Source organism: Talpa europaea (genome assembly GCF_964194135.1).
Source record: "Talpa europaea genome assembly, chromosome: 15".
Taxonomy (NCBI): Eukaryota; Metazoa; Chordata; class Mammalia; order Eulipotyphla; family Talpidae; genus Talpa; species Talpa europaea.
This window is the reverse complement of record NC_140083.1, coordinates 33137722-33165232: the sequence shown is the minus strand read 5'-3', so window position 1 is coordinate 33165232 and position 27511 is coordinate 33137722. Positions and strand designations below refer to the sequence as shown.

Sequence of the window (27511 nt, the reverse complement as noted above, 5' to 3'; positions counted from 1 at the left end):
TATAGTCTCTTTTGGCTATTTAATACCAAGGTCCATTCATCTGAAAAAAGATTAATTGCAAACTTGTTTCCAAGTGTATCTCCTTCAGTTATTTGGAAGTATGTGTACATGTGTGTATGTGTACATGTGTGTATGTGTGCATGTAAATTGTGTGTATCCATGTGTTTTGTGGGTATGTGGGTATACTGTGTGAATGTGCATATGTGCGAGCATGTGTGCATGTAAATACATGCCTATTGTATATACACACATTTGTATGTATACATGTGTACTATGTGAATGTGTACATGTTAAAGTATATGTGGGTTTGTGTATGTATATAGCTCTGTGTGTGTGTGTGTCTGAGGGTATTCTAGTTCTGAGATACCTTTTCTTCCCCCTTCTTGAGCCCAGTTCCTAAGAAGTAACAGAAGAGGAGTTTGTGGATGGTAAGGTCATTTTTTGGGGGGGCTCCAACTGCTGAGGTCTTTCTCTAGAATGCCAAATACTCAGGTGACTTAAGTTTTGGGTCAGAGTAGAGTTTCAGGATGCAGAAACATGATGTTTGTTACATACAGATTATAACGAGTACCCATGGGTAGAGGCCTCTGGTATATGGATACATAGCATAGACCCTTAAAACGTCAGGACATCCTCTGTCCTCCTTTTCATAGACAATTCACAAAACTCAGCAGCACATAGCAAGCACAGAGAAGTCCAACACATTTTGATTTTCCTCCATGATTACAACTTTTATTTTTCTAAATGTCAAATTTCAGAGTTTAAAAAATTATGCAACTGCTCCAGCATTCCTTGTTTCCAAGCACAGGTTTATTTTTGTGGGGAACCCAGAACCACCTCCCGGAATTATTGACAAGAATACATGAATGAATAAATAGAAAGTGCTTGATGTGGTCTAACAAATACCTTATTTCAGCTTTTATGTGAAAATAAGTTGGTATCTGGAATGAAACTTTTATTTCATTGGTCTATGTTACTCTATGAAGACAGTCTTGACTCCGACTGATTGGACTTTATGACTGCCTCCATGATTTGGGGCAAATAGCACAATCTCTCTGAACCTCAACTTCTTAATCTTAAAATGGGGATAATAATAGTATCTACCTCATGGAGTTGTATGGAGAATCATATGCCTTAACTCATAAAAAAACACTGAGGCTTCACAAAGTGACATATGTCTCAAAAATGACCTGTTACATATTAATTACATAAAATTAATCAGTACATAGGAATTACATAGAAAAATGAAAAATTTTGTATTTTTCTATAATTAGATATTTTTGATAGAAATTGAATGGTTGAAACTAGTTTTTACTTTGTAATGAAGTTGATTTTTAAATATCTACCTTAGTTACTGGGAGTTACTAAGGGGTTAGAGCAGGTTGTTTCTGTGAGAAATTTCTTGATTTGCTCTAGTCAGACTTACCGTAGACTAGGGTGGCTGCAGTACCCAGCGCCCGCCATTTTTTTGACTCAAAGATCAGGCTAGTTAGTTCTTCAGGCAGGACAGCCAAGCTCAAGCATTGAGAATATATGGAGCCATCCACAGTCTCAGGGTTGCAAAGCAGAAAAGTCATTATTAAGTAGCAGATCTTGCTGCCCACCCTAACTCACCTTATTTTCCTTTCCACCTTATTTTCCTTCTGCTGCTTCCTGTTGGCTTATTCAGCTCCCCTTTGAAAGGCAGCATGTTTGCAGATTGATATTGAAGGGAAAAGTTTGACCTAATGATTCTTTTCAAATAGCTCCTCAATATTTCATTTATTGTTTCGGCTTCACTGCTCCCCTACCTTCTGATTGTGCACAACCCTTATTAGCTTTATTGGCTTACCCGACTCAAATTGATTTTGTTGAATTTTCTGGAACTGGAGGTAGAACATTTATATATTTATGTTCCTATATCCTTTCTATTTTTATATTCCCACTTCAAGCTTTCATTCTAAATTCCTCACAGATGCTAAATCTTAGCAGTCTTGATCTTCTCAGCAAATATTTGCCAGGTTGTAATTTTTTATTTGTTATCAACAGCCAAATTTAAATAAGGCTAATCTTGTTCTAATTTGGCTCCTGTAAGCCCTAGTCTTGGTACTTAGAGAAAGCAAATGTTAATTTCTGGTTCTTTCTTCATTGTGTGTTCTCTCATTCCCTCATGGACTGTAATTTTTTAAAAAATAAAAACATTTTGGGGCAGTAGAAAATGCATTTCAACTTAAATTTAAACAAAGCATTTGGTAAGAACTCTCTGAAATCTGCAGATAGCTAGGGGCCAGGGTATCTGTTATCCTCTGCTTGTTAATGTCCTCCCTTTTTTATTACCTCTGATGGTGCTCCAGAATGACCCCTACCTGTTCCAGGGGTCCTGCAGTGGTGGCAACTTGAGTGATGGATACTGCTTACATGTGGACTCCTGCAAAGGCTGCGGGCTATGGGCTCGACTGTGTAGACAACAAGGGCAGAGCTTCATTTGAAAGTATAGACTTGAACCTCCAAATATTGTGTGTGTCTATTTGCTCCCTGCAGGGGCAGAATTTCAGACAAGTGGTCAGAGTGGGCAGTGGGAGAGAACTGCAGGTGGCTGCTGAGTATATTATGAGAGGTTCTCTCAAACCCTGATTTCACTTTCAGATAAGCATCTCCATGGGGGCAGATCCTGGCCTTTGGGCACTAGCTTGCAGAAACAAATGTCTACACCCCCCTTCTGTTACAGCCCCCCGCTGGTAGAAAGGGCTGTGTTTCCTGCTTATGGCAGCAGGCTGCTGTTTGAACAGCATTTCTCCTCACTATCTCTCTGGCAGGGAACCTGCAATTCCTACCTGGTCAACCAGGCTCCAGGAAGCTTGCCCAGAACATGGCAGTCCAGGCTCACCTCCCAATATTCTCAAGCAGGCATGAGCAGACTATGCCTGTTGTGTGCCAACTCCAATCCACCACCTGTTTTTGTGAAGAAAGTTTTATTAGGACACAGCTACATTCACTTGTTTACACAGCGTTTATGGCTGCCTTCCAGACACCATGGAATGGTTGCGACGGAGACTGGATGGCATGCAAGCCCAAAATGTTTACTTTCTGCACCTTTCCAGAACAGTTTTGCTGACTCTTCTCCTAAACAGAAAGGGCTCCATGTGAGCTCTTATCAGCAGGGTGTGTAATAAATGCTTCTGTTTCATGATTTGCAAAACTCTCACTTTTACATTTAGCATAGGCTTTTAATATTTGCCAGACATTATGCTCACTGAGCAAATAACCTAAAATTACACTTGTAGATTGGGGTGAGCTCCCCACTAGGGACAGAGAGAGCCTACAGGCAGTTTTATTGTCAAAAGATCCATTTACAGCTGCTCCTCAATGTTGTTTCATGCAATGTTGTTTCATTATAATATCGATTGGAAAAATAAAATCCCAGCCACGTCGAAAGAAGTGGCGTTATTTGAGGACCTGCTTTCATTATACATCATTTTCTTAAAGTTAGTTTCTAGGCACCTATCCACAATGTTAGGGGAGGACTTACTGTCCACATGCGGATGCAGAACAGGCCTTGGGAACTCAGCTTTGATCCTAAGCCTAATCCTCCCAACCCAGAACTTTTCCCAACTGTGGATCTCAGTTCAAGAACATAAATCTTATCAAATTCCATAAGGATATGCCAAGATGGAACATAATCAGAGCACTTACATGGAAGTCCAAATATACACACACGCACGCACACACACACACAAAATTACAAGGTTAGCATTAACTTTATTTTTTTATTTTTTATTTTTAAGATTTATTTATACAAGAACGGGGTACAGGCCAGGTGTGCAGGAGGGTGAGAGGATTCACTAGAGACAGAGCAGGGAACAGAACAGGCAGACTGACGAAATACACTGCTGAGGGGACCAGTGGGTGAGACAGGAGAGGTCTGCTGCGCCATGTGGGTCCCTCACCGGCTGGTGGGGATCGAACCCGTGCTGCAGAGGCTACGGACAGCTTCACCGCACTGTGCTCAACCATCTGTGCCACAAGGGGAGACTCTAGCATTAACTTTTTTTTTTTTTTTTTTTTTTTTTTTTTTATTTATTTATTTATTTGTTTGTTTGTTTGTTTATACATGCACTGGGTACAGTCAGAAGCGCGGGAGGGTGAGAGAATCCACCAGAGCCAGAGCGGGGAGCAGAGCAGGCAGAAGGACCGAAGCACACTGCTGAGGGGAGCAGCGGGCGGCAGGAGAGGTCTGCGCGCCATGTGGGACCCTCCTCCGGTGGCCGGGGAGCAGCCGGGGATCGAACCGGCGCGGCAGAGGCCGGAGGCAGCTTCGCAAACCAGCGCTCAACCGCTGCGCCACCGGGGAAGCCCTCTAGCATTAACTTTAAAAAAAATATCGGCCTCCCCGGTGGCACAGCGGGTTGACCACGTGATGTGAGGCTGTCTGCAGCCTCTGTAGTGCAGGTTCGATTCCCGGCCAGCCAGGGAGACCCACATGGCGTGGCAGACCTCTCCTGTCTTGTCTGCTGCTCCCCTCAGCAGTGCTTTCGGTCCATCTGCCTGTTCTGATCCCTGTTCTGTCTCTGGTGAATCCTCTCACCCTCCCATGCCTCTGGCCTGTACCCCAGCTCTTATATATATAAATAAAAATTTAAAAAATCTTAAAAAAAATGTCAAATGGGAACCTCTCAGACACTCAGGTGTCCCTCATTACAGAAATCTGACTTTGATAAGTGCAAGGATGAGAACACTCTTAACTCCTTGATCTGAAGCGAGCTGTTCTCATTTATCTTCTCTCCTGCCCAGTGGTCAGCCCATCCCCAGGGTGGAGTATACCGAGGAAGAAACGAAAACTTGGGGTGTTGTGTTCCGGGAGCTCTCCAAACTCTATCCCACGCACGCTTGCCGGGAGTATTTGAAAAACTTCCCTCTGCTGACTAAATACTGTGGCTACAGGGAGGACAATGTACCTCAACTTGAAGATGTGTCTGTGTTTCTGAAAGGTAAGGGCTACAGGCTGTCTCTTTCCAGCCAACATCCTCGTTTGTTTTCTAAAGATTCATGTTGCAGCAAAGGCCCTTTTCCCAAAAAGGGAAAAACTTTTGATTTCAAAAGAGGAGCATTGGGGCCTCACTGGTGGTGCAAGTGGTTAAGCATCAGCACTATGAAGCTATCTGCTGCCACTGCAGCACGAGCTCAATCCCCAACCAGGGAGCTGACCCACATGGCGCAGCAGACCTCTCCTGCCTCGCCTGCTGCTCCCCTCAGCAGTGTAGTTCAGTCAATCTGCCTGTTCTATTCCCCACTCTGTCTCTGGAGAATCCTCTCACCCCTTGCATCTCTGGCCTGCACCCCAGCTACTGTATGCATAAATAAATAAATCTTAAAAAAAAAAAGAGGAGCATTGAATCAATAACTACCTTGGCCACTGCAGCAAGCAGAGATAGACTCAGTTGTTTATGTAGCTCTGGGACTTGGTAGGTCACATATGGTAAAACCCCAATGCTTATTTGCAAGTTCAGGTTTTGAGTTTTTTCTGATGCTGCATAGGTAAGCTACATAGGTAAGCTGACTTTATTTGCTTTGTTAAAAATATCACGGACAATGTTGAACACTAATGATCCATGTAACTTTCCAAGTTTTTCTCCCGTGCCCAGAAAGCCTCTGCTTTAGTTAGCTGTGGGCTCTCTGGGCCTTTACTTAGGCCATGTCTTTTGCTAGAAAAGTTATCCCTTCTCCACCTACTGAAATTCTACCTAGTCTTCAAGATTCAGAACAAGTCCTGTCCTTTCTTCTCTGTGAATCCCAATCAGCACAGCCAGCATGACCTCTGCCATCTCTGACTTCATTCCAGATCATGTATATACCAGGAGGCAATGAGGCATGGTCTTACCCTGAGGACCTTGCCTGTTGTGGTGGGAGGGTCCCTGTGGTGAACAGCATCCTCAGTATTTGTGATGGAAAGAGGTTGAGAATCTCTGATCAGCATCCTTTAATTAGCACCTAATTACAAACTGCATTGCCTTCTTGTTGGTAAACTGGATTATATTCTCCCTCATGGCTCTACCTTGACTTACCCTCTTGATGCCCATGGGCTTCTATGTATATTCCATCTTTATGGTGGACTTGATTGCTTGTGTATGGGGATACCATTTTTACTGCGTTGTTTCTCAAGTCCCAGTAATTAGACTACCACCTCACAATTTTTGCCATATTTGTCAACTAGAGTCAGTGGTATGATACAGCACTGACTCTAGTTGCAAAATGTCTGGGTTGAGTCCCCGCTCTTCTAGTTCCTAGTTTTTTTTTTAATATTTATTTATGCATGCAAAAACTGGGGTACAGGCCAGAGGTGCAGGGGGTGAGAGGATTCACCAGAGACAGAGTAGGAAACAGAACAGGCAGACTGACTGAAATACACTGCTGAGGGGAGCAGCAGGTGAGGCAGAAGAGGTCTGCTGTGCCATGTGGGTATCTCCCTGGCCAGGGATCGAACTTGTGTTGCAGAGGCCGTGGATAGCTTCACAGTGCTGTGCTTAACCACTTGCACCATCAAGGAGGACCCCCAATTCCTAGTTGTGTGTCATGAGACTTGTTGCCTTAAACTCTCTGTGCCTCAGTTTCTTCTGAGGAAGATAATTTTGTGTACCTCACAAAGTGGTTGGGAGTAAAATGAATACTCTGTCTCATAGTCCTGGTTATTGCTCAATCCACTTGAAGCACAACAGAGCCTTAGTTTTATTTATTTTTTTAATTTTTTAGAGATTTATTTATTTATTTATACAAGCACTGGGAACAGTCAGAAGCACGGAGGGTGAGAGAATTCACCAGAGCCAGAGCTGGGAGCAGAACAGGCAGACTGACGAAGTACACTGCTGAGGGGAGCAGTGAGTGCAGCAGGAGAGGTCTGTGTGCCATGTGGGACCCTTGCCAGAGGCTGGGGATCGAACTGGTGCTGCAAAGGCTGCAGGCAGCTTTGCAGCCCAGCGCTCAACCGCTGTGCCACTGGGGAGGCCCAGAGCCTTAGTTTAAATGATTATTGTTGCTGTTGTTTTCGTAATCCTTGGTGACCGGATGCCAGGGGATGTGTTTGCCTCATTACTGGCACTTAGCGAACACAATGTGAATGTATGTGTTCTTATTTTTCTTAAATGATTCACTTAAAAATACCTAACTTATTTAAAAAAGGGAAAATTTTAAACAATGGTATCCACAAATTCAAAGTTCTTGACATGATAGTTGCATATTTTAGAAAATTATATAAAATTTCATAACTATTAAAATGAAACATTTTAATAGTATACTACCTCTATGTCCCACATGTGGGATATACTAACTTGACAAATATAAGATAGAAAAAGAAGAAAACACACTTGGCTATTCTATATTGAATGGGGAATGATAGAAAGTGGAAGTTTCAAGAATGAACACAATACTGTTGGAATTACTGATCAGTGGAGACTCCAGAAATCCCAGGATGGACTTGTATTATAATCTTAATTACTTTTTGTCTTTAAAAACCATTTCGAACCATTCTGAGGTACTCTCCTCATGACTTGAGATTTCAGAATAGGAAACTTTAAATGCTGGTGCCAGAGATAAGACCAGCTTTCCTGTTGTAAAATTTTCAAGTCTTCAGGAGAATGAAGCATCAGGTAGCTCTTGAACTGAAACACTAAGGACTTACAACATACTTGAGTTGGCAGTGTAAGCTGATTGCGTAGATTTTATGGTGTTCTTCTTATTTTGGTTCTTCTTTCATAAACTAACAGAGCATAGAGATGGAGCTTTAGTGTGCCTCTTCCAATTGCCATGATTAATATGATTGTTTTCATAATATCACAGAAAACAACAGCATAGAAAGCAGCTAGGTGGTATTTATCATAACAAGCTATAATATGAACTGATTCCAAAATGCTAGTGAAGGAAGTGGATTAACTGCCTAGTTACTGACCACAGATATGCAAAGGGAATCCCTACCTGTGTCTTTCAGAAAGAGTGTTGCTTTAGATTGTAATCTCCTGTGGATCTGTGGTTTCTTATCCTAATTTGGGTTCTAAATTTAAATCCTTACATTTTTTTCCACCTTTCTTTCCATTTTAATGTATGTCTCATTTCCCTGGAAACCATCATTTCAGAGTATATTTTAGTCATCAGAAGCCAGCAACGTGATAGCTGTTAACAGCATATGTCCTTCAATTGTCTCTAGTTTTGAGATCTTGATTACTTTATTTCTAGAACATCTGTGTAAATAGGAAGCCCTCCTTGAGCCCTCACGCCCTATCAGGTTAATAGTTTACTCTTTCTGTTGCTTCTTTAGAAAGGTCTGGCTTCACGGTGAGGCCAGTGGCTGGATATCTGAGTCCGAGAGACTTCCTGGCAGGACTGGCCTACAGAGTGTTCCACTGTACTCAGTACATCCGGCATGGGTCTGATCCCCTCTACACCCCAGAACCGTGAGTACCCCCACTGCAAGCCTAGGCTAGTCGGAGACCTGCACACGGTAAGGTGTTCATTGAAAGTCACTTAGGTTTCTTTTACCTCAGAGTAATTTCATCTTTCCAGTCAGTGAGAGCCACAGTACTTGACTGCAGACATGAGGGCTGAGTGAAAGACTAGACTGCTCAGCTGGGTGCGTAGGGCCTCTGATAGTCTTGTTATAACTTGTCTAACTTTTTCCCAACACTGAACTTTCTCTTTTGGCCTGTCTGTTGATGACATAAAATCTTAAACCCTGGATTTATAAAACTGTGATCCACATAGGCCAGCAGGACAAAATAGCATTGAAAAAAATAGGCTTTACCCAGAAATCCTCATAATGAATATAATCTTACATGCTAGACAGTAGCTCATTTCATCTCCACAGCAACCCTATCGTTAGGTGCTGTTTTTATCTCCATTTTTATTGAGGAGGAGATGAAGGCACAGAGTAGTAAACACTGACGCACGTGCCTGTCCCACAGAAGGTGCCTCTCATATTAAGGAAGTTCATGAACACACACCACAGTACTTGTTACAGAGCAGGGTGAGGGGCACCCCAGAACTCTTAAATCAGCCTGCTTTAAATAGGTTCTTTCATCCGCCGCATCAAAGTAAAACACACTCTATTGTGTAAGACCTTTAATGGAAAGGAACTTTAATACAATTAGTGTGCAATAAATAAATGAGAAGGCAAAGACAAAGAATATAGTTTTCAAATCAAACATAGTTACCCATCTCCTTGTGGGTAAATGTCCAGCCAAACGGGGTTGGCCCAAAGCAGGACCACTGAGGCCTGAAAGCCTGCCACAAGTCTAAGGCACCTCCTGGTGGGGATCCTTAGGAAAGGGGCAGAAGGGGCCAGACAAGTCTGGAAGGAAAAGAACAAAATCAAGATGAAGGCTGTCATTGTTAACCTCCCCACAGGTCTCTCATCCATGTCTGTTTCAAGTGTCTCCTTCCACGTCCCCTAAGTTCCTGGTACAAGTCCAAGGCCGAAAAGCAAGCACAGCTTCCTCACATGTCTCCGCTCCCTGTGCCTTCTCCAAGTCTCCTTCTGGCTCTCTTTCCTGCTTCCTTCCTACTCTCAGTCTCCTTTCTAGATTTCCCTCCTCCTAGCTCAGCTCCACCCTTCCTTGGTGGGGCAGGGAACCTGGAACCTTCCCTTTCCCTGGGGACCACCCTGTTACACTCTTATTGGAGGCTCCTTTCTCCTTCAGTCTTTTTCATCACTCTCCAACTCAGAGCTCTGTGCTGTGCTCTCCCAGCTGCCTTAGTTTTCTGCACATTCCACCAATCCTACCCACCACCTCTAGATTTATACACGGTTTGTGATCCTGAAAGGGAACCGCTAAGCAAACGAAATCTCTCCTGTTTCCTGCTAAAAGAGTCATAGGTCTGGTGCAGTATCTAATGCAAAGTAAATGTAAACAACAAGTTTTGCTTCTCTAAAACCTATCTAGATGAGATTACCTAAATGAGGTTACATTTTAATAAGGCCAGACAGCCGGCCAGGCTGATTGATCTCCCAGGGCATCCTCAAATACCTGTCTTTTTTCACAAACTTTTGTGCTTACTGACCGATGTTATCAATGTATAAAAGAAACCCTTTGTCCCTAGACTGGTGCTCAGACCTTATGGGGCTACCCGGGTCTGGGACCTCATGCATGTGTAATAAAGCTTCTCCTGACCTCACCATTCCTGAAGGCTTGTTCTTCCTCTGCCTGGGTAGAAGGATAGAATTTATTTCTACAACAATCCTTCTTTGACTTTATCTCTTTTAAGTGAATCTCTGTTGGGACTTTTATCCTTTTCCTCTTGGCCAGTGGGCTTGTTAGGAGAGCAACGGGAAGCAGTGTACTGTGTCATACTGCTGTCACAGATAGGAAGCAGGGTTAAATGTGGATCCCCGAGTGTTAATAATTTGGCTGCATGACACATGCATATGCAAAATCTCCCAGTGTGAACCACCAAAATTTACCAAATTTTCCACTGCTTTCAAGGCCAACAAAGGTTCTGTTCTCTCTGGGAACATGCTCGCCAACCCCTGCACAATCACTCTTTCCTCAGTCTCTGTCATTTACTTTCCTCAGTATCCACCTTTGCCTGTATTTGACCTTGCTAGCTTTTAACCTTTTGGCCCCAGGTTCCCTACAAATGTGCATTGCATGGGTGAAGGATGGGCATGCCTTTTTGGATACTCAGAAGCAAGTCACCTACCATTGGCTTAAAATGACTAAACATTTTTATTTATTTCAAATTTACTTATGCATATAAGAACTGGGGTGTAGGCCAGAGGTGGGGAGGGGTGAGAGGATTCACCAGATACAGAGCGAGGAGCCAAATAGGTGGATCTACTGAAACACTGCAGAAGGGAGCAGCAAAGAGGTAGGAGAGGTCTGCTGCACCATGTGGGTTAGCTTTCTGGCCAGGGATCGAACTCTTGGGCAGTGGCTGGCTAGCTTGATAATACTGAGAACCCCTGTACACCAGGGAGGCCCCAAAAGTGACTAAACATTTTAAACTTGTGTCCTGCACCTTCTCTGAAAGGGTAAACTACTTGAGAGCAGTGCCCTGTGTTATATTTCCTTGTGTGCTTTAGATTTATTTATTTATTTATTTATTTATTTATTATTTATTTTATTTTATTCTGGGTACAGTCAGAAGCGCAGGAGGGTGAGAGAATTCACCAGAGCCAGAGCGGAGAGCAGAACAGGCAGAGTGACGAAGTACACTGCTGAGAGGAGCAGCGGGCGGCAGAAGAGGTCTGCGTGCCATGTGGGACCCTCGCCGGTGGCTGGGGATCGAACCGGCGCTGCAGAGGCCGCGGGCAGCTTTGCAGCCCAGCGCTCAACTGCTGCGCCACCAGGGGAGGCCCTTTCCTTGTGTGCTTTAAAAAAATGAACAAACCTTTATTGGGAGACAACTATGTACTTGGCTTGTCTGGGAATAAGACAAGGTCCCTGTTCTCCTTTTTTTTTTTTTAAAGATTTATTTATTTAGGGCCTCCCCTGGTGGCGCAGGTGGTTGAGCACAGCACTGTGGAGCTGTCCACAGCCTCTGCAGCGCCGGTTTGATCCCGGTCGGCTAGCAAGGGTCCCACATGGCGCAGCAGACCTCTCCTGTCTTGCCCGCTGCTCCTCTCAGCAGTGTATTTCGTCAGTCTGCCTGTTCTGTTCCCAGCTCTGTCTCTGGTGAATCCTCTCAGCCTCCCGTGCATCTGGCTTGTACCCTGGTTCTTGTATAAATAAATAAATAAAAATCTTTTAAAAAAAAAACCTAAAGAGTTATTTATTTATGCATACAAGAACCGGGGTACAGGCCAGAGGTGCGGGGGGTTGAGAGGATTCTCCATAGACAGAGTGGGTAACAGAACAAGCATATTGAAGGTCCCTGTTCTCCTTGATGAATAGGGGCGACAACAGTGATGGTCAGGTAGGTGGTATGTATCAGGTGCAGGGGCTGTATTGTGCCCAAAGTGCTGTGAAGTCAAATGCTGCAAAGTCAGGAGATGAAGTGTGATGAGTAAGCAGAGGCCTGCCTGGATGAGCATATCTCTGGGTAGAGCATTCCAGGTAGAGAGAGAGAAGCAACAGCTGGGAGCTGTCTCTGGATATCTGGTCCCTTCGGCTCCATTCAAATGAGTGCCTAGACCTAATGTTACCTTAATGTACTAACTCACTTGTGATATCGTGATTGAGAATAAGAAAAACAGATTTAGTTTTTACTCCCATTTCTAGCAGAAGTTCTAAACTTTTGGAATTTCCTGAGTGGTGAGAGGTAACATCTTTTGTTATGTTAACGAGGTGACTTTTGGAATGCCCCTCGGCCTCCTAAGGATGGGGCTTTTATCTTGTTAGCTTCCTGGGAGGGGAAGTGGTGATTGTTTGTAGCGATCAACCACACCAGAGTAAAAAGTCTTCATAAAGCCCTAAAGGACAGGATTGGGAGATCTGGGTTGGTGAGCAAGTGGAGAATCAGGGTGAGTGGCCTGAATTCAGAGAAAGAATGGAAGATCCTGCCCTCTTCCCCACACCTTCCCTGTGTGTCTCTTTCATCTGGGTGTTCATGTGTATCTTTTCATAACGAACCAGTAATCCAGTAAGTAAAATGTTTCCCTGAGTTCTGTGAGCAGCTTTAGCAAATTAGTGGAATCTAAAGAGAGGTTTGAGGAATTTGGGTTTATAACCACTTGATCAGAGGTACTGGTAATACCTGCGACAGGTATCTGAAGTGGGTGGGGGAGGGCAGTCTTGCAGGCCTGAGCCATCCACTGGTGGAATCTGATGATATCAAGGTGTAATGGTGTCAGGATTGATTTAAATTGTGGCTACCCAGCTGGTGTCAAAGAATTGCTCCTAGTTGGTGGGGAAACCCCTCCTCCATAGAAATTGGCTCTAGGAATCCAAAGGAGCACAGTTCTTCAGGCCACCAGGGTTATCACTTTGCTTATGATACCGTTTCACTTGAACAGTCTGGAGATTGATAGACAGTCATGGTCTGCGCTGGGAGCAGTGAGCCCTGGGACATTCAGGCAGTTTAGCTGATGGCGGCGGAAGTGGGCAGGGATTGGAGTGGACTCTCCTGAGACACTTCCTCTTCTTGCAGGCCTGGGGTCCACTGACAGGTGGGTCTCTGAGGGGTCACTATATTGTTTTTTTTTAGCTACTTTCAGCTTCCCCGAAAGTGTTTTCTGAGTAAACAAAGGTTACTTATAGGACTCAAGACATTTGGAAAAGAAATGCTTAGAGTGGAGTGAGTGCTCAAAGGAGCATTGTCAGAGTTAGAAAGGCAATCTCTAAATCTAGCCCAGAGGGGTTACAAATGGCCCTGTTTACAAATAGCAGGCACTTTGTTAGTTTCCATTGAATAACTGGCCCTCCTGAGATCTGTGATGGCATGCCAATAGGTATGCAGAGAGCAAGGGCGAAGAAATGAGATTTTAGCCACAGAGATCTATAAAATTTTGGGATAATGTGTTACATTTTTACGAAAGTACTTTCAGCCAATTCATTCAGCAAACATTTATGTGCAATGGTAGCAGGGGGTGTAGCGGATTCAAAGATGAATAAAATATAGCAGCGCTTTTTTAAAATTAGATCACAGTGTCTGGCAGGAGAGATAGAAACATAAATAATTATGTGGTCAGGGCTATAACAGGGTGAGAGGAACACAGAGGAGGGGGCAATCCTGAAAGGCTTTTCAGAGAAAGTATAAATTGAGTGGGGGCTCTAGAAGGCTAAGTAGGAATTTTTCTGTGGAACAAAGCAGGGTGGAGAGGGAAGGGAAGGCTTTTAAGACAAGAAAACAGCAATTGCAAACTTGTGGAGCCTCGCCAGGGGTGTAATGGAGCAAGGCTTACTGTCCACTGGAGTGGACAGAGCAAGGGTCATGAGTGAGGGATGAAATGTTTCTTCTGTCTGCAATGTAAACGGTGATTTCTCAAAGTAGGACATTTGGGCTTTAATTCAGTAGGTAATAGGAAGCTATGAAGGTTTTTTTTTTTTAAAGATTTATTTATTTATGCATACAAGAACTGGGGTACAGGCCAGAGGTGTGGGAGGGTGAGAGACAGAGTGGGGAACAGAACAGGCAGACTGACTGAAAACACTGCGGAGGGGCGCAGTGGGCGAGATAAGAGAGGTCTGCTGTGCCATGTGGGTATCTCCCTGGTGGTGCAAGGGGTTAAGCACAGCACTGTGAAACTATCCACAAACCTCTACAGCATGAGTTCATTCCCTGGCCTGCCAGGAGCTATGAAGTTTCTTAAGTATGATCAGATAATTGTGTTAGAGAAAGGTGATGGGGGAGGGAGGCTGGGAAAATGTGGAGAGTGAGCTAGTTGGGACTAGCAGCCAGAGGGCTCACATTTCAGTGAAGGGACCTCATTTATCAGATGCTGAGCTAGAGAAGGTCAGCAGGATAAAGACCAGAGGGCATGGTATGAAGAGTATCATTTCGATAATATTTGGTGACTCTGTTGAGAGTGAGTAGAGGGGAGGCTCCCTAAGATAATGCTGAGGTTTTTCACTGGAAGAGGAATGGGTGGTTGTTTTAAAAGGGGAAAGGATGTCCTGAGCAAACTCCATACAGGCTTTGTGGACTCCACCCCCACGACACTGGGAACTACAAATCCCATGATCACCGAAGGGAAAGTTGCGAGGACCTGAGGGTGGAGTTAAGCGACTAGGCTCTGTTTTTGGGTAATTAACGGGCCACGTTTGGGGGAGGGGGCGGGGGTTGCTGGCTTGGCCACAGGTGTGCTAGGTTTTTGCCAGCTCTGCGGGTCATTGGGATTCCAGGTCAGTGGAATGGGTAGGACGCGTTTATGACCTATCTCCCTCTTTTCTCCCTGAGTTATTCATTTCCCATTTCTCCTTCCCGTGTAAATAAACCTTTTCTAAACCTTTTGTGTCTGTCAGCCATTTAGCATTAATAAGTCCCCTTTAAGCATGTGGGTGAAGACCCACAGTCAGGCAACCCCATTTTATATCGGGGTTTTCCCTGTAACACTTTCTAATAATGATTGAGAATACTGGAGGAGGATCAGGCTTAGAGGAAAGAGGGAAAGGGAGAGAAGAGGAATTTGGGTTTGGGGCATGATGTCTTTGTGGTACCCATGGGGGGGCAGCCCCTGGTATTGGAAATAACTGCTGGGAAATCAGAGGTGAATTCAAACTCCCACTGTAGATTTGAGTGTTTTCTTATTTCACACTCCTATAACTACATGATAAGAGACGGCTAAGTCAGGATGCTAATTTGGGAGAGTTTTTTTTTTTAAAGATTTATTTATTTATACAAGAACTGGGGTACAGGTCAGAAGCTCAGGAAGGTGAGAGAATTCACCAAAGCCAGAGCAGGGAGCAGAACAGGCAGACAGACCGAAGACACTGCTGAGGGGAGCAGCGGGCAAGGTAGGAGAGGTCTGCTGCGCCATGTGGGGTTCTCCTTGGCTGGTGGGGAATCGAACCGGCGCTGCAGAGGCTGCGGACAACTTCGCAGCGCAGTGCTCAAATGCTGCGCCACCAGGGAGGCCCAATTTTGGGGTGTTTTTTAGGCTGCTTTTGTGTGTGTGGGTTTATGTCATTCATTTGTTTTCTATATTATTATTATTTTTTCTGTGGTTGATAACACACATGTAATTCAGAATTCAGAGCATGGGAAAGGATATGCTGTCATCAGTGACTTCATTTCCCATCACTGCTGCCTGGACATCCACTTTATTTTGCCCAGAGGTGACCATTGCTACAAGTTCCCATTGTATTCTTCTAGACGGACATTATGCCGACAAAATTCTCTGCAAAGATCCCTTTGATCCTTATGTATTGCAAAATCCTAAGTCCCCTCCCAGACACATAGTTTAAATCTACTGGTACTGCTGTTCTCTGCCCAAGTACTTTCACAGGTATTGTCTTTGTAATGAAATCCCTATCCTCAATTGAAAACCAATGAAAGGGCAGATTCTCCAATTTGTGAAGTTCAACTTGGCTCCTGTGTTTGGTGTTTGTACTTTGCTTCCAAATAACTGCCTTCAATTGCTGAACAGTTGCAGTGGAGGCAGCGCTAATGAGACCAAGGTGAGCCTTGAAGATGCAGGTAGAAATGAGAATGAAAGCAGCAAAAAGGCATTATCTGAAAAAGACTTGTATTTTCGTTTTCAGCACAGGGAAAATGTATTTTGATATCACGTCTTTGAACACACACTGGGTTTTAAACATGTCTTTGGCTTGTTTGAACATTTTACATGATAAAGACTCTGGGCTTTCTACCTTTGCTCAGAGAATGGGAATTTAGTTATTTTAAATTTTTTAGAAATTATGTTCATTGAGGTTTATTGAGGTAACATTGACTTACAGCACTGGTTATATTTTAGGGGTAGGATCACACCTCTGCACATGTACGTTACACCATGCCCACCACCACAGCCCCAGGATCCTCCACTGCAGTCCCTTGGGCCTCCTCTTTACTTTGCTCCCTCTCTCCCTCCCTTGCCTTCCGGTAGTCTCAGTTCTACAGTCAGATTTGTAGTGTTAGTTTCGCTTGGTTTTGTCTGTTCTTTTGTTTTCTCCATATTCCACATGAGTGAAATCATCCAGTTGCCTTTTTTTCTTCTGACTCATTCCACTTAGCATAATCCCCTCCAGTTCCATCCATGTTGTTGCAAATGGTAAGAAATCACTTTAAAAATGACTGAGTAGTAGTATTTTGTCTGTATAACACATCTTTTTTTCCTCCAGTTATCTGTTGTTGCCACTTAGATAGTTTCCATAGCTTGGTTATTGTAAATAGTGCTACAATGAACATAGGAGTTCATATATCCCTTTGAATTAGTGTTTTTGCATTCTTCAGATAGATATATAGGAGATGGATTGCTGGATCATCTGGTAGATATATTTCTGATGTTTTGAGAAACTTTCATGCTTTTTCCACCATAGTGTAGAAGACTCCTTTTTCTCCATGTGCTCACCAACACTTGTTTCTGCTTTTTTCCATATGGGCCATTCTCACAGGTGTGAGGTGGTATCTCATTATGGTTTTATTTGCATTTCCCTCATGATAAATGAACATTTTTTCGTGTGCCTGTTGGCCATCACTACGTCTTTTTTGGAGAAGTGCCTATTTAGCTCTTCTGCCCATTTTTTTTAAAGATTTATTTATTTATGCATACAAGAGCTGGGGTACAGGCCAGAGATGCGGGGGGTGAGAGGATGCACCAGAAACAGAGTGGGGAACAGAATAGGCAGATCAACCGAAGTACACTGCTGAGGGGAGCAGCGAGCGAGACAGGAGAGGTCTGCTGCACCATGTGGGTAGCTCCCTGGCTGGGGATCAAACTTGTGCTACAGAGGCTGAGGATATCTTCATAGATTGTGTCTTAACCCCTTGCACCACGAGGGATGCCCATCCCTGGTTTTCTTGGTGGGAGGAGTTGCTTTATGTCTCTTGAAATGTCACTGTTTCTGCTAGAAGTGGGGAATATTCTCACTCTTTCTCTTTTTGAGCAGTGCCTGGGGCAGTGACACTGTACTTTGTTGTTGCCTAGCTGCATGCTTTGATCAGAAGAAACTTTGCCACTAATTGAGTATTGAAGCTTGCAAATGATTTCCTTTAAAAAGTCAATTGGGTCAAATTCTAGGTTATTCCACCAACAGCATCCTTTCACTCAGCGAAGTTCCAAGTTGCACTGGTGTGAGAGCAACATCCCATGTATCGACAGAGGCAGGACAAAAACCGGAGAAGCTCAACTTACCTTTTGTGCCTGTGTTTGCCTCTTAGGGAAGCTATATTATATTGCACCCTCTGGCCACCTGTTCTTTTAGAACAGGGCTTTTCTTTTTTTCTTTTTTTTTTTTTTATAGAGGCATGTTTTCTTTATTTGTTTGTTTGTTTTTTGTTTATACATGCACTGGGTACAGTCAGAAGCGCGGGAGGGTGAGAGAATTCACCAGAGCCAGAGCGGGGAGCAGAGCAGGCAGAAGGACCGAAGTACGCTGCTGAGGGGAGCAGCGGGCGGCAGGAGAGGTCTGCGCGCCATGCGGGACCCTCCTCTGGTGGCCGGGGAGCAGCCGGGGATCTAACCGGCGCCGCAGAGGCCGCGGGCAGCTTCGCAACCCAGCGCTCAACTGCTGCACCACCGGGGAGGCAGAACAGGGCTTTTCAATCTTGGCATTATGGCTATTTTGTACCAGAGAATTCTTTCTTGTGGGAAGCTGTCTTGTACATTTACAGCATCTCTGGCCTGAATCTGCTAGATGCCCTCTCACCCCTGCCAGATGAGATAAGCAGAGATGTCTGTGGGCAGTACCAAGTGTCCTGGTGGGGGGAGGCAACACGGTCCTCAAGTGAGAATCACTGTTCTAGAATCAGAAGTTTGACAAGTCATGCTAACATCGTGGCTTTGTCTGCCAACTATTGTGTTCTTTTTTTCTTAGAAGCAATCTGTAGATTTTGCTTTCTACCTAAAACTCAAATCTGAGTATAGTATAGCACTTCCTTGTTAAACTTCTGCTGGTTTACAATTACGCATAGGGGAAAATGTCTGATCTCATCAAACCACATCTTCCTTTTTCTTTCCCTTCTCACCCCACTCGCCAATCCTATGCTTCAGTCACACTGGACTTCTCACTCTCCCTGTGAGTCTGCTTCCTGCCTCTATCCCTTTGCACAGGTGATTCATTTTGTCGAATTTGCTGGCAAAATCCTTTAATTCTCGAGAATTAAATCTTAGTCATTACTCTGTCTGTGAAGACTTTTCCAGTCAGAGGTTTATGTTCCTGCTGCATTTAAGCTTGCTTCACCTTTAGCATTTATGACACTGCGTAGCAACCATTTATTCATGCATCAGAGTCCTTCAGAAGACTGTCATTAACTTAGGACCTGTTGGCAAAGGCAATATATGAACAAGACGATTCAGAGTCCAGTTGTCTTGTAAAGTGAAAAATGAGTGTACTGAGTGTACTGAAGCACATGAACAGCAGTTAACCAGTGGCAGGTTCAAGGTCCTGTATATACTTGGAATTCCAGGCCAGATCTATGACCTGTGGGGTGAGGGAACACAGGGGAAGCCTTGGGAGGTAGAGGGATCTTCTGAGGGCACCAGCCCTGTCTTGGGGAGTGTCTTCATCCCAACAGCATCACTCTGATTGCAGGAACTGATGCTGGATACATTCTTTGAATGAGGTTTTTTTACACATTCAATCTTCAGGCAAAATCATGAACCTTTAATGGTGGACTGTTGACACCAATTGAAGCAATGAGGCTAGGTGAATTTGCCCAGAATAACCTTCTTTTCAAATCACATCCAGATTGAGCTGTTCTACTCACTTATGTTGTTTTTGATATAAAGATAGTTTCAGAATAAAAATGTGGCTATTTACTGTGAGCCAAAGAGAGGAATGAAAGGAAATGTGGAGGATATCCTAACTTTCTTCTCATTAAGATGAGACAGAGAGAGAGGAGAGAAGAGAGAGCCCCAATGACACTTCACCCAGTACTAAAAAAAAGCATATTTCCTCTCCCTTGAAAAACTGACCTTGAATATTGTCCTACCAAAAGACCAGAGAGTTCATTACCCCATCTTTTTTTTTTTTAAAAGATTTATTTATTTATGCATACAAGAGCTGGGGTACAAGTCAGAAATATGGGGGAGTATGTGTGTGTGTGAGGATTCACCAGAGACAGAGTGGGGAACAGAACAGGCAGACTGATGAAATACACTGCTGAGGGGAGCAGCAGGTAAGACAGGAGAGGTCTGCTGTGCCATGTGGGTTGTTCCCTGGCCGGGGATGGAACTCGTGCTGCAGAGGCCGTGAATTGCTTCATAGTGCGGTGCTTAACCCCTTGTGCCACCAGAGAGGCCCTCATTGCTCCATTTAAAAAAAATAATGCCATGCTGTGATGTGTCCTAAGTTATATTTGAACTATTGGAAGTATTTTATTGAGAGGATATTCCATCAGGCTGGCAACTTCTGCCAAGCATTGGTGCAGGTCTCTAAGGACTGGCATGTGGGTACGGGCCTGAGTTGGTAGGTGTTTCTCCTCCAGGGAGGAGAGTGGGTGAGAGAGGTTGGAACATCTCTGGCTAGGTCTCTGGGTGCTTCTTGCTGGAGAGGGTTGGTGGCGGTGATACAGTTTAGGGAATGCTGGTAAGAGAAAGAAGTGATCTTGCTCCCTAACTGGTTTGGCCCGGCTTGGCCTCTGAATCAGGCTCCTGGTGTGCAGGGGGTGTTGTGGACTTGCAAATATATTCTGTTTCCAACTCCTTTTAGTTCTGCTTTAGTGTGTTTGACTTTTCTTGCTTGGACACTTCTTGCTAGGGAATCTGTGGCCTCTCTTCTTTATAGTTCCTAGACTCCTTGAATGTGTTTTGTGCCAGGTACACATGTATATGTATATATGATTTGAATTATATCTGTGGTCTGATGGCCAGTGGTATCTTAAAATTGCAGAGCTCTTTAATAAGAATAAAGTTTGATAAAACTATATTCTCCTGCAGCCAAATTCCATGTTCTTCTTCAGAAGCTGTATGGACTTACTGAGGTCTCAGAAATGAAGGAGAGTAGAGTATGAAGATCCTATTTTTTATGGTATCATCCATCCATCATCTATTTGATGACAAACTAGTCTTTTTCATTTCAAGAGAGGCCAAACCCTCCCCTCCCCCACCATATAGATTTAAAAAAAATTTATTTATGCATACAAGAGCTGGGGTATAGGCCAGAGGTGTGGGGGTGGGGGGTGAGAGAATTCATCAAAGACAGAGTGGGGAACAGAACAGGTAGATCTACTGAAATACACTGCTGAGGGGAGTAGCAGATGAGACAGGAGAGGTCTGCTGCGCCGTGTGGATCAGTTCCCTGGCCAGGGATCGAACTCATGCTTCAGTAGCTGTGGATAGCTTCATTGTGCTGCATCTTAACTTCTTGTGCCACCAGGGAGGCCCCCTGATATAGATTTCTAGTTGGAGACCAGAGGTGACCAGATTCCTCGTGATTCTGTACCAGGTACTTATGGAACATAAAACATTACCCAGAGTAGCACTGAAAAACATCCACAGCACAATCACACAACCCCTTGTCCATTGCTCTGGGGGAGGCACCCAGGAATTTTAAATATAAATGTATCTTCTCTGACATCAATTCCCTGACATCAAGCCAGAATAATATCTGTCTTTCTAGAAGACCTAGTCTTGCCAAAGAAAAATGCAATTTTGTACCAGAAATCCCTCTCAAAATGCTTTCATGAAAACATTTAAAAATATTCATCCTCTTTTATTTTTCAGATGTTGTGCCTAACAGACTAGTCACAGAAATATACTTGGCACAACAGAGTATAAATGTATTCCCTCAGGAGTTCCAGCTCGGGCTGCACTGGGATGAGGGATTTGTCGGCATATACTGATGTGGGGGTATAGTCTTTGGCTCTTTCCTCCTGTGTCACTTTTCAAATCGAAGAGTAAACTTTCACCATTAGGAGATAATTCACGACACCACTGAATAATATGGCAGCATTTCTTGCCATAATACAACCAAATTTGTGTTAAGGAAATCTTGTTGCAGTTGAAGATTTTAGGGGTGATGAATGATATTTTAAAATACAACTCGGTTTAAGTTTATAAAAGCCTCTATAGTCAGGTGATTATTCTTAGAATTGCCACTGTGTTTCAATTTTACAAGTAAAATAAAGGTGAATTATTTCTGACTACAGTTTTCATCCATTTCTAAGTAAACTAAATGAATTGTCTGCTTTGCCTTTGCTTATTAAAACAGAACCCTTGTCCATACTGGCAGAAAATGACATTTATTTCCTTTTCTTGTGGTTTAGACATAAATCCTGATTTGTTAAGTAATGATAACAGCAGGTAAAGAAGCAGGCTCTTAAATTTATAAGGTTGGAGGCGCCTCTCTTGATCGAACAGATGCCTCTCACTAGGTCTCTAATGAGAGGAGAAGTAGGATCTCTCCCTTCTCAGCTTTCCCTCCCTGCTGCCATCTGAGAAATGCTGAACTTGTCTGACTCAATAAGCCCTGGCTTCCGTGGGTGTTTTTTATATTGGGCCTTGTTGAAGTCAAGTCTGGGCAAGGTCTTACTGCCAAGCCAGGAAGATAAGTCAGAGCTTTATAGAGTAAAACCTTCACTCCATGAGCTCTCGTCGGCTTAAACTTCTCATTCCCACAGGATACCCTCGTGTGGGCCCAGCTTCCTGCCCAGCCCACTGGCTTCTTCCACAGCGCTGTTATCACTTTGCTCTTCAGGATAGCAAAGCTGCATTATGCTCAGGGTTTCTCAGAAAATGGCAGGTTCTCAGAGGACTGATGGCATAGGCTGCTCCTTTTCCTGGTTTTGAAACCAGAGCTCACACCTCCAGGTTAGCAGCTGTCTTCTCCCTTAGGAGGTGTGGGCCCCCAGGGCCCAGGAAGACGCCAAAGGCCCTAACAATTGAAAATACTGTTATTCCTTCCATCTTCCAACATACAACACGTTAACATCAGCAGCAGCAGCAAGAGTAATAGTTTTTACAATTAGTAGTATAAATGTGTGTATCGACTATTTGACACAAAAAGTTTCAAGTGTTGTTTATGGGTGAGTTCTTTAAATAGAACAATTCCCTGAATTGTTACTATAACTATTCTGAGTTTTTGGATAGTGGAAACTGAGGCACAGAAAGGTTAAGTAACTTGTCCCAGGTCACACAGGAGTCAGGATTTAAACTCAGAAAGTAGGGCCTCCCCTGGTGGCGCAGGTGGTTGAGTGCCACGCTGTGAGGCTGTCCGCAGCCTCTGCAGTGCAGGTTTGATCCCGGCTGGCCGGCAAGGGTCCCAAATGGCATGACAGAACTTTCCTGTCTAGCCCACTGCTCCCCTCAGTAGTGTATTTTGTCAGTCTGCCTGATCTGTTCCCCTCTCTGTCTCTGGTGAATCCTCTCACCCTCCCTCGCATCTGGCCTGTGCCCCAGTTCTTGTGTAAATGAATAAATAAATCTTAAAAAAAAAAACTCAGAAAGTAGAGTCAACCCCTGTGGATTAACCACAATTCCATGTTAGACAAGAAACAGAAACACTCAAAGCTTACATGTGTGCTGAAGTTGACTAATTTCTGGGCTTTCCAGTTTTAAGTTTTGTATAAGATAGGTGAAAGTGACACTATCTTCCTTCAGTTTGGTGGCACTGCTTTGCCAGAAGCCCAAGTACCCTACGGGCCTATTGGGTGGTCTCCTGTGCTCTGACATCTGGACTTTTTTTTTTTTTTTAAAGATTTATTCATGCATTCTAGAATTGGGGTGTAAGCCAGAGGTGCGGGGGGGGGGGGTGAGAGGATCACCAAAGAACAGTGGGGAGCAGAACAGGCAGATCTACTGAAATACACTGTTGAGAGGAGCAGCGGGTGAGATAGGAGAGGTCTAGTGCACCATGTGAGTTGCTCCCAGGAGGCCAGAGATCGAACTCATGCTGCAGTGGCTGGCAAAAGCTTGATAGTGCTGTCTTTAACCCCTGCGCCACCAGGGAGGCCCTGGCATCTAGACTTTGACTCCACTACCAGACTTGTTAGAAGCCCACCCTCTCTGATCATCACAGGCCACTGTTAGCTTCCCATTTGTCATGAGGAGGCACCCCTTATTTCACTTGGAAAAAGAAGGGAAAGTGCTTCACGGCAGAGGAGGCTGCTGCCCAAAATCCTGGAGCAGTTCTCAGTGTGACTCTAGGCAAGCCACTTAACCTCCCTTTGTGAGGGATGCTGAATAATGCTTTGATCTTGGCCAAGAAAAAAAGCTTTATAGAAACACCAAAAAGACCTATTCTTTCTTGGCATGTCTTAAATTCGTGTGGAAGTTGGTGTGCCTTTTAAAATTCCAAAACCTCCTTAGTTACAAGGCCATGTTCCTAGACTGGACTCCCAAGTTTTCAATCATAATATTGTGTCTCATTTTGTGTGGTGCTTAAAAGCAAAAATAACCCCGAAGCCCTTTTTATAGAGCTTTTCTCTCCAGCCCTCTAAGCTCTGTAACAAGAGCCATCATACACACACATACACACACACACACACAAAACCTATATATTATTTTAAACCTGTGCATTTGGAAACCAAATTTGTGTTTAAGTACCAGCCAGAGCCCTGTTTTGTTCATGTGGGATGCTATTTGTAGTGACTTGGGGTAAATCTTTTGGCTGCATATGTAGGTATAGGTGCAGATGTAAAGCAGGATTCCCTTTTCACACCCCACCCCTCTGCAGGCTTGCCTTCCTCATGTGGTGCCAAGATCCCAAATTAGCACCTGCACCTGAATTCAACATTCAGATTCCCTCAGTGCCATGTAATCAGGGAGAAGCTCACTTATGTGCCGCTAGGTGTGGAGACTGAGATGAGCTGGGAGAAGTTTTTTTTTCCAGGAGTATTTGCATTTTAAAATTGCAAATGCAAAAGAAGAAATTCAAAATGATTGGATTTTAGGCAAGGAAAAAGTAACTCTATTCATGGCTCTTCACTGCTGTGTAGAGCATGACATCAATTGACAGGCACCCTGAGAGAGAAGGAAAAAGGGATCTGACGTTTCCCACAGACATTGTTTGTCCAACATCATTCCACTCACCATTTTACAGATGTCAATGCCAAGGTTGCAAGGAGTCAGGTAATTTCCCTATGGTTATAACAACTTGGAAATAGCGAAGCCAAGATCTATCGTCAAGAGTACTTGTGCTACATTGGAAATTAAGAGATCGGGACTTGGGATTCACTTGGCTTTACCTGTGTATGGAGCAACAGCACCCAGTCATCACTGCTCTAGTCATTTGAGTTAATAAAACAGTTACTGAGCATCTATTATGTGCCAGATATTCCTAAACCCTGGGAACCCAAAGATGAAAATGGCACGACCTCTGTCCTGGAGAAGCTTACTGCTTCTTGGTTTTCTTTGTTTTTTTTTTTTTAAAGATCTATTCATTTATTTTATACAAGAACCAGGGTATAGGCCAGATGCATGGGAGGGTGAGAGGATTCACCAGCGACAGAGCGGGGAACAGAACAGGCAGACTGATGAAATAGACTGCTGAGGGGAGCAGCAGGCGAGACAGGAGAGGTCTGCTGCGCCATGTGGGACCCTCGCCGGCCAGCCAGGATGGAACGTGTGCTGCAGAGGCTGCGGACAGCTTCACAGCATGGTGCTCAACCACCTGTGCCACCAGGGGAGGCCCATCTGCTTCTTGTTTAATTGATAAAATACCTTCCAAAGGAGCACACCTTATTGAAGTATAATAGACATAGGTGTTAAGTATAATTTAGTGTAATGTGACTATTAATATGTAACTTGTGGGAACTTATGTTTTCAGTGCATTATCTTCATTGTTTAAGAACTCCTTGAGGGCCTCCCAAGTGGCGCAGTGGATTGAGTGCTGCACTGTGAAGCTGTCTGCAGCCTCTGGAGTGCGGGTTCGATTCCCAGTTGGTCAGGGAGCTTCCCACATGGCGGGACAGACCTCTCCTGTCACGCCCACTGCTCCCCTCAGTAGTGTATTTCAGTCCGTCTGCCTGTTCTGCTCCCTGCTGTGTTTCTGGTGAATCCTCTCACCCTCCTGTGCATCTGGCCTGTACCCCAGCTCTTGTATAAAAATAAATAAATCTTAAAAAAAAACTCCTTGAGATAAGAGCCCCAGGGTCTCCATTTTATAGATGAGAAAACAATCTTTGCAGTGGTAGAGATGTGACTATTATGTCCAGAAATAAGAACTACCTGAGGTGGTAAGGAACTGGAGACATAGTGACAGAGCTTCCCTTGGAGCCCTTTTGGGGTACTGATAAGAACTGGGAATCTGTCTCTTCTTGGATCAGGAAAGTTAGTACTTGCTGTTTGATGGCCATTTTATGGAACCATAGGGTGACTTTTGCTGAGAATTACTCTAGGATGATTTTCTTTTAGGCCTCAGTTTCTAACATTGTATCTGGTACAGGTAGGCACACAATAAATCCTTCTTGAACTAAATTTTAAAAAAGATTAATTACAATACATTTTGCCAGTCTCAAAAGATTTGTAGGGAAGGAAAATATCATCAGTGGCCTTCCTGATGATTCCTAGGAAGGAAAATGGAAAGGTGATTTCCTCCAGGGCAATATCCAGGTGCTTGACTTCATATAAAGAGGGACACGTGTATTAATCCTGTGACAGAGATAGAAGAGTGAGTGATCACAAGAGCGGCCTAAAATCTTATCTGGGCCAGCTTTTGTAGTATGCTATTTTCAGTCTAAAGAAATTCCTTATATGGCTCAACAGTAAGCTTCTGGAAAAAAAAAAGTTGCCTCAATTCCAAATTAATGCTCGTTATCGTCTACTTAGTGCAGTGAAAACAAACCAAGTTATTCTCCTTTCAATGTGTCCCCATGTGATATCCCAGATTACTTGCTCTTCCCCACCAAATGTTGTGTGAAAACGGAAAAAAATACCCTATTTTGGATCCAGCTCATCTTCCTGCTTCTTTTCATCAATGCAAACTCTCTCCTCCTCCTACTCATCTTCCTGTCCTTTCCTTCATGATTTAGCTTAAGTGTTGGTTTCTGTGTCATTTGGAACAAACAAAACCTATAGAAATATGCTTTAAAAGACAGATGCGGTGATTCGGGATGGGAAGCAAATGTTGGATGCTCACTCACTGCTTTTTAAAGACTTTAATTTACTGCAAAAAATAAAAAGGAGTCGTTCAACATGTAATACATGGCGTCAGCTTTGAAAACTGATAAGAGGAGAAAAATGCCAGACCCATTTTGAATTTGAACTTAACAACCAGGACCTTTATTTCTCCCTGCAACAAAATGATCACAACTTTCTTAGAATGATTTAAGAATTCCCTGGAGGCATTTTGCCCAGACACCCCTTTGTAGCCCCATATCTGCAGGCTTTAGAATCCTCCTAACAGGGCTTATCAGAGAAGATTCCAATTTAGAGCAGCCAAAGTTTAGTGTCTGATATCAGTTCTAGCTTTTCTTTCTTTTTTTTTTTTTCAAAGAGAGACATGATGTTTTACAGTGTTAAGTTTTGAAAGATCCTACATTTCCAGTGAACAGTGTGCTTTTGTGAAAAGGTTTCTGAAAAGCATTATTCAGGCGAAAATGCATCAAAGGGATGGAAGTTAAAGAGAGAAAAGTTTGCCAATGTGAAGATTGGAGGGAAGCATGTGCTGACAGGTGCAATTATAGCCAAATAATTGAATCTTTTAAGAGCACTCTGGTGAGATAAGGCAATGGTGTGGACTCACACGGGAAACCTGTTCGTAATTAGATACCCAGGAGCCAGTGTGTGGATCATGAACTATTTTACATGTGAACACAGTAGCTATTGCACTTCATAAAATAGGGTGCAATAGCTTGATTTCAGCCCAACAGAACTTAAATGGATACAAAGGTTGGAGAGGAAGCTCAGCTGTCTTTCTCAGACTCCCCATAGCCTGGAACCTCTTTTAGCCCCAAATAATGGTAAACAACCTGCTTCTAAGTCCCTTGGACTCAAAACAACTAAAGAAAATGTCAACTTTCAAAGTAAACAAATTGCTTTTATTAGTAATGTTAGAAATCTTTGTTGTTTGAA

General features: G+C 43.7%; 1 protein-coding gene across 1 annotated transcript in view; it reads left to right on the top strand.

The window, feature by feature from the left end:
* TPH2 (tryptophan hydroxylase 2) overlaps positions 1-27511 on the top strand; it is a gene marked incomplete at both ends in the record, with an annotated part of 109129 nt that overhangs the window by 28929 nt on the left and 52689 nt on the right. The window contains 2 exons of the mRNA XM_084255897.1: positions 4771-4967; positions 8285-8420. Of these exons, the coding sequence (XP_084112023.1) occupies positions 4771-4967; positions 8285-8420 (333 nt within the window). The remainder of the gene's footprint in view (positions 1-4770; positions 4968-8284; positions 8421-27511) is intronic.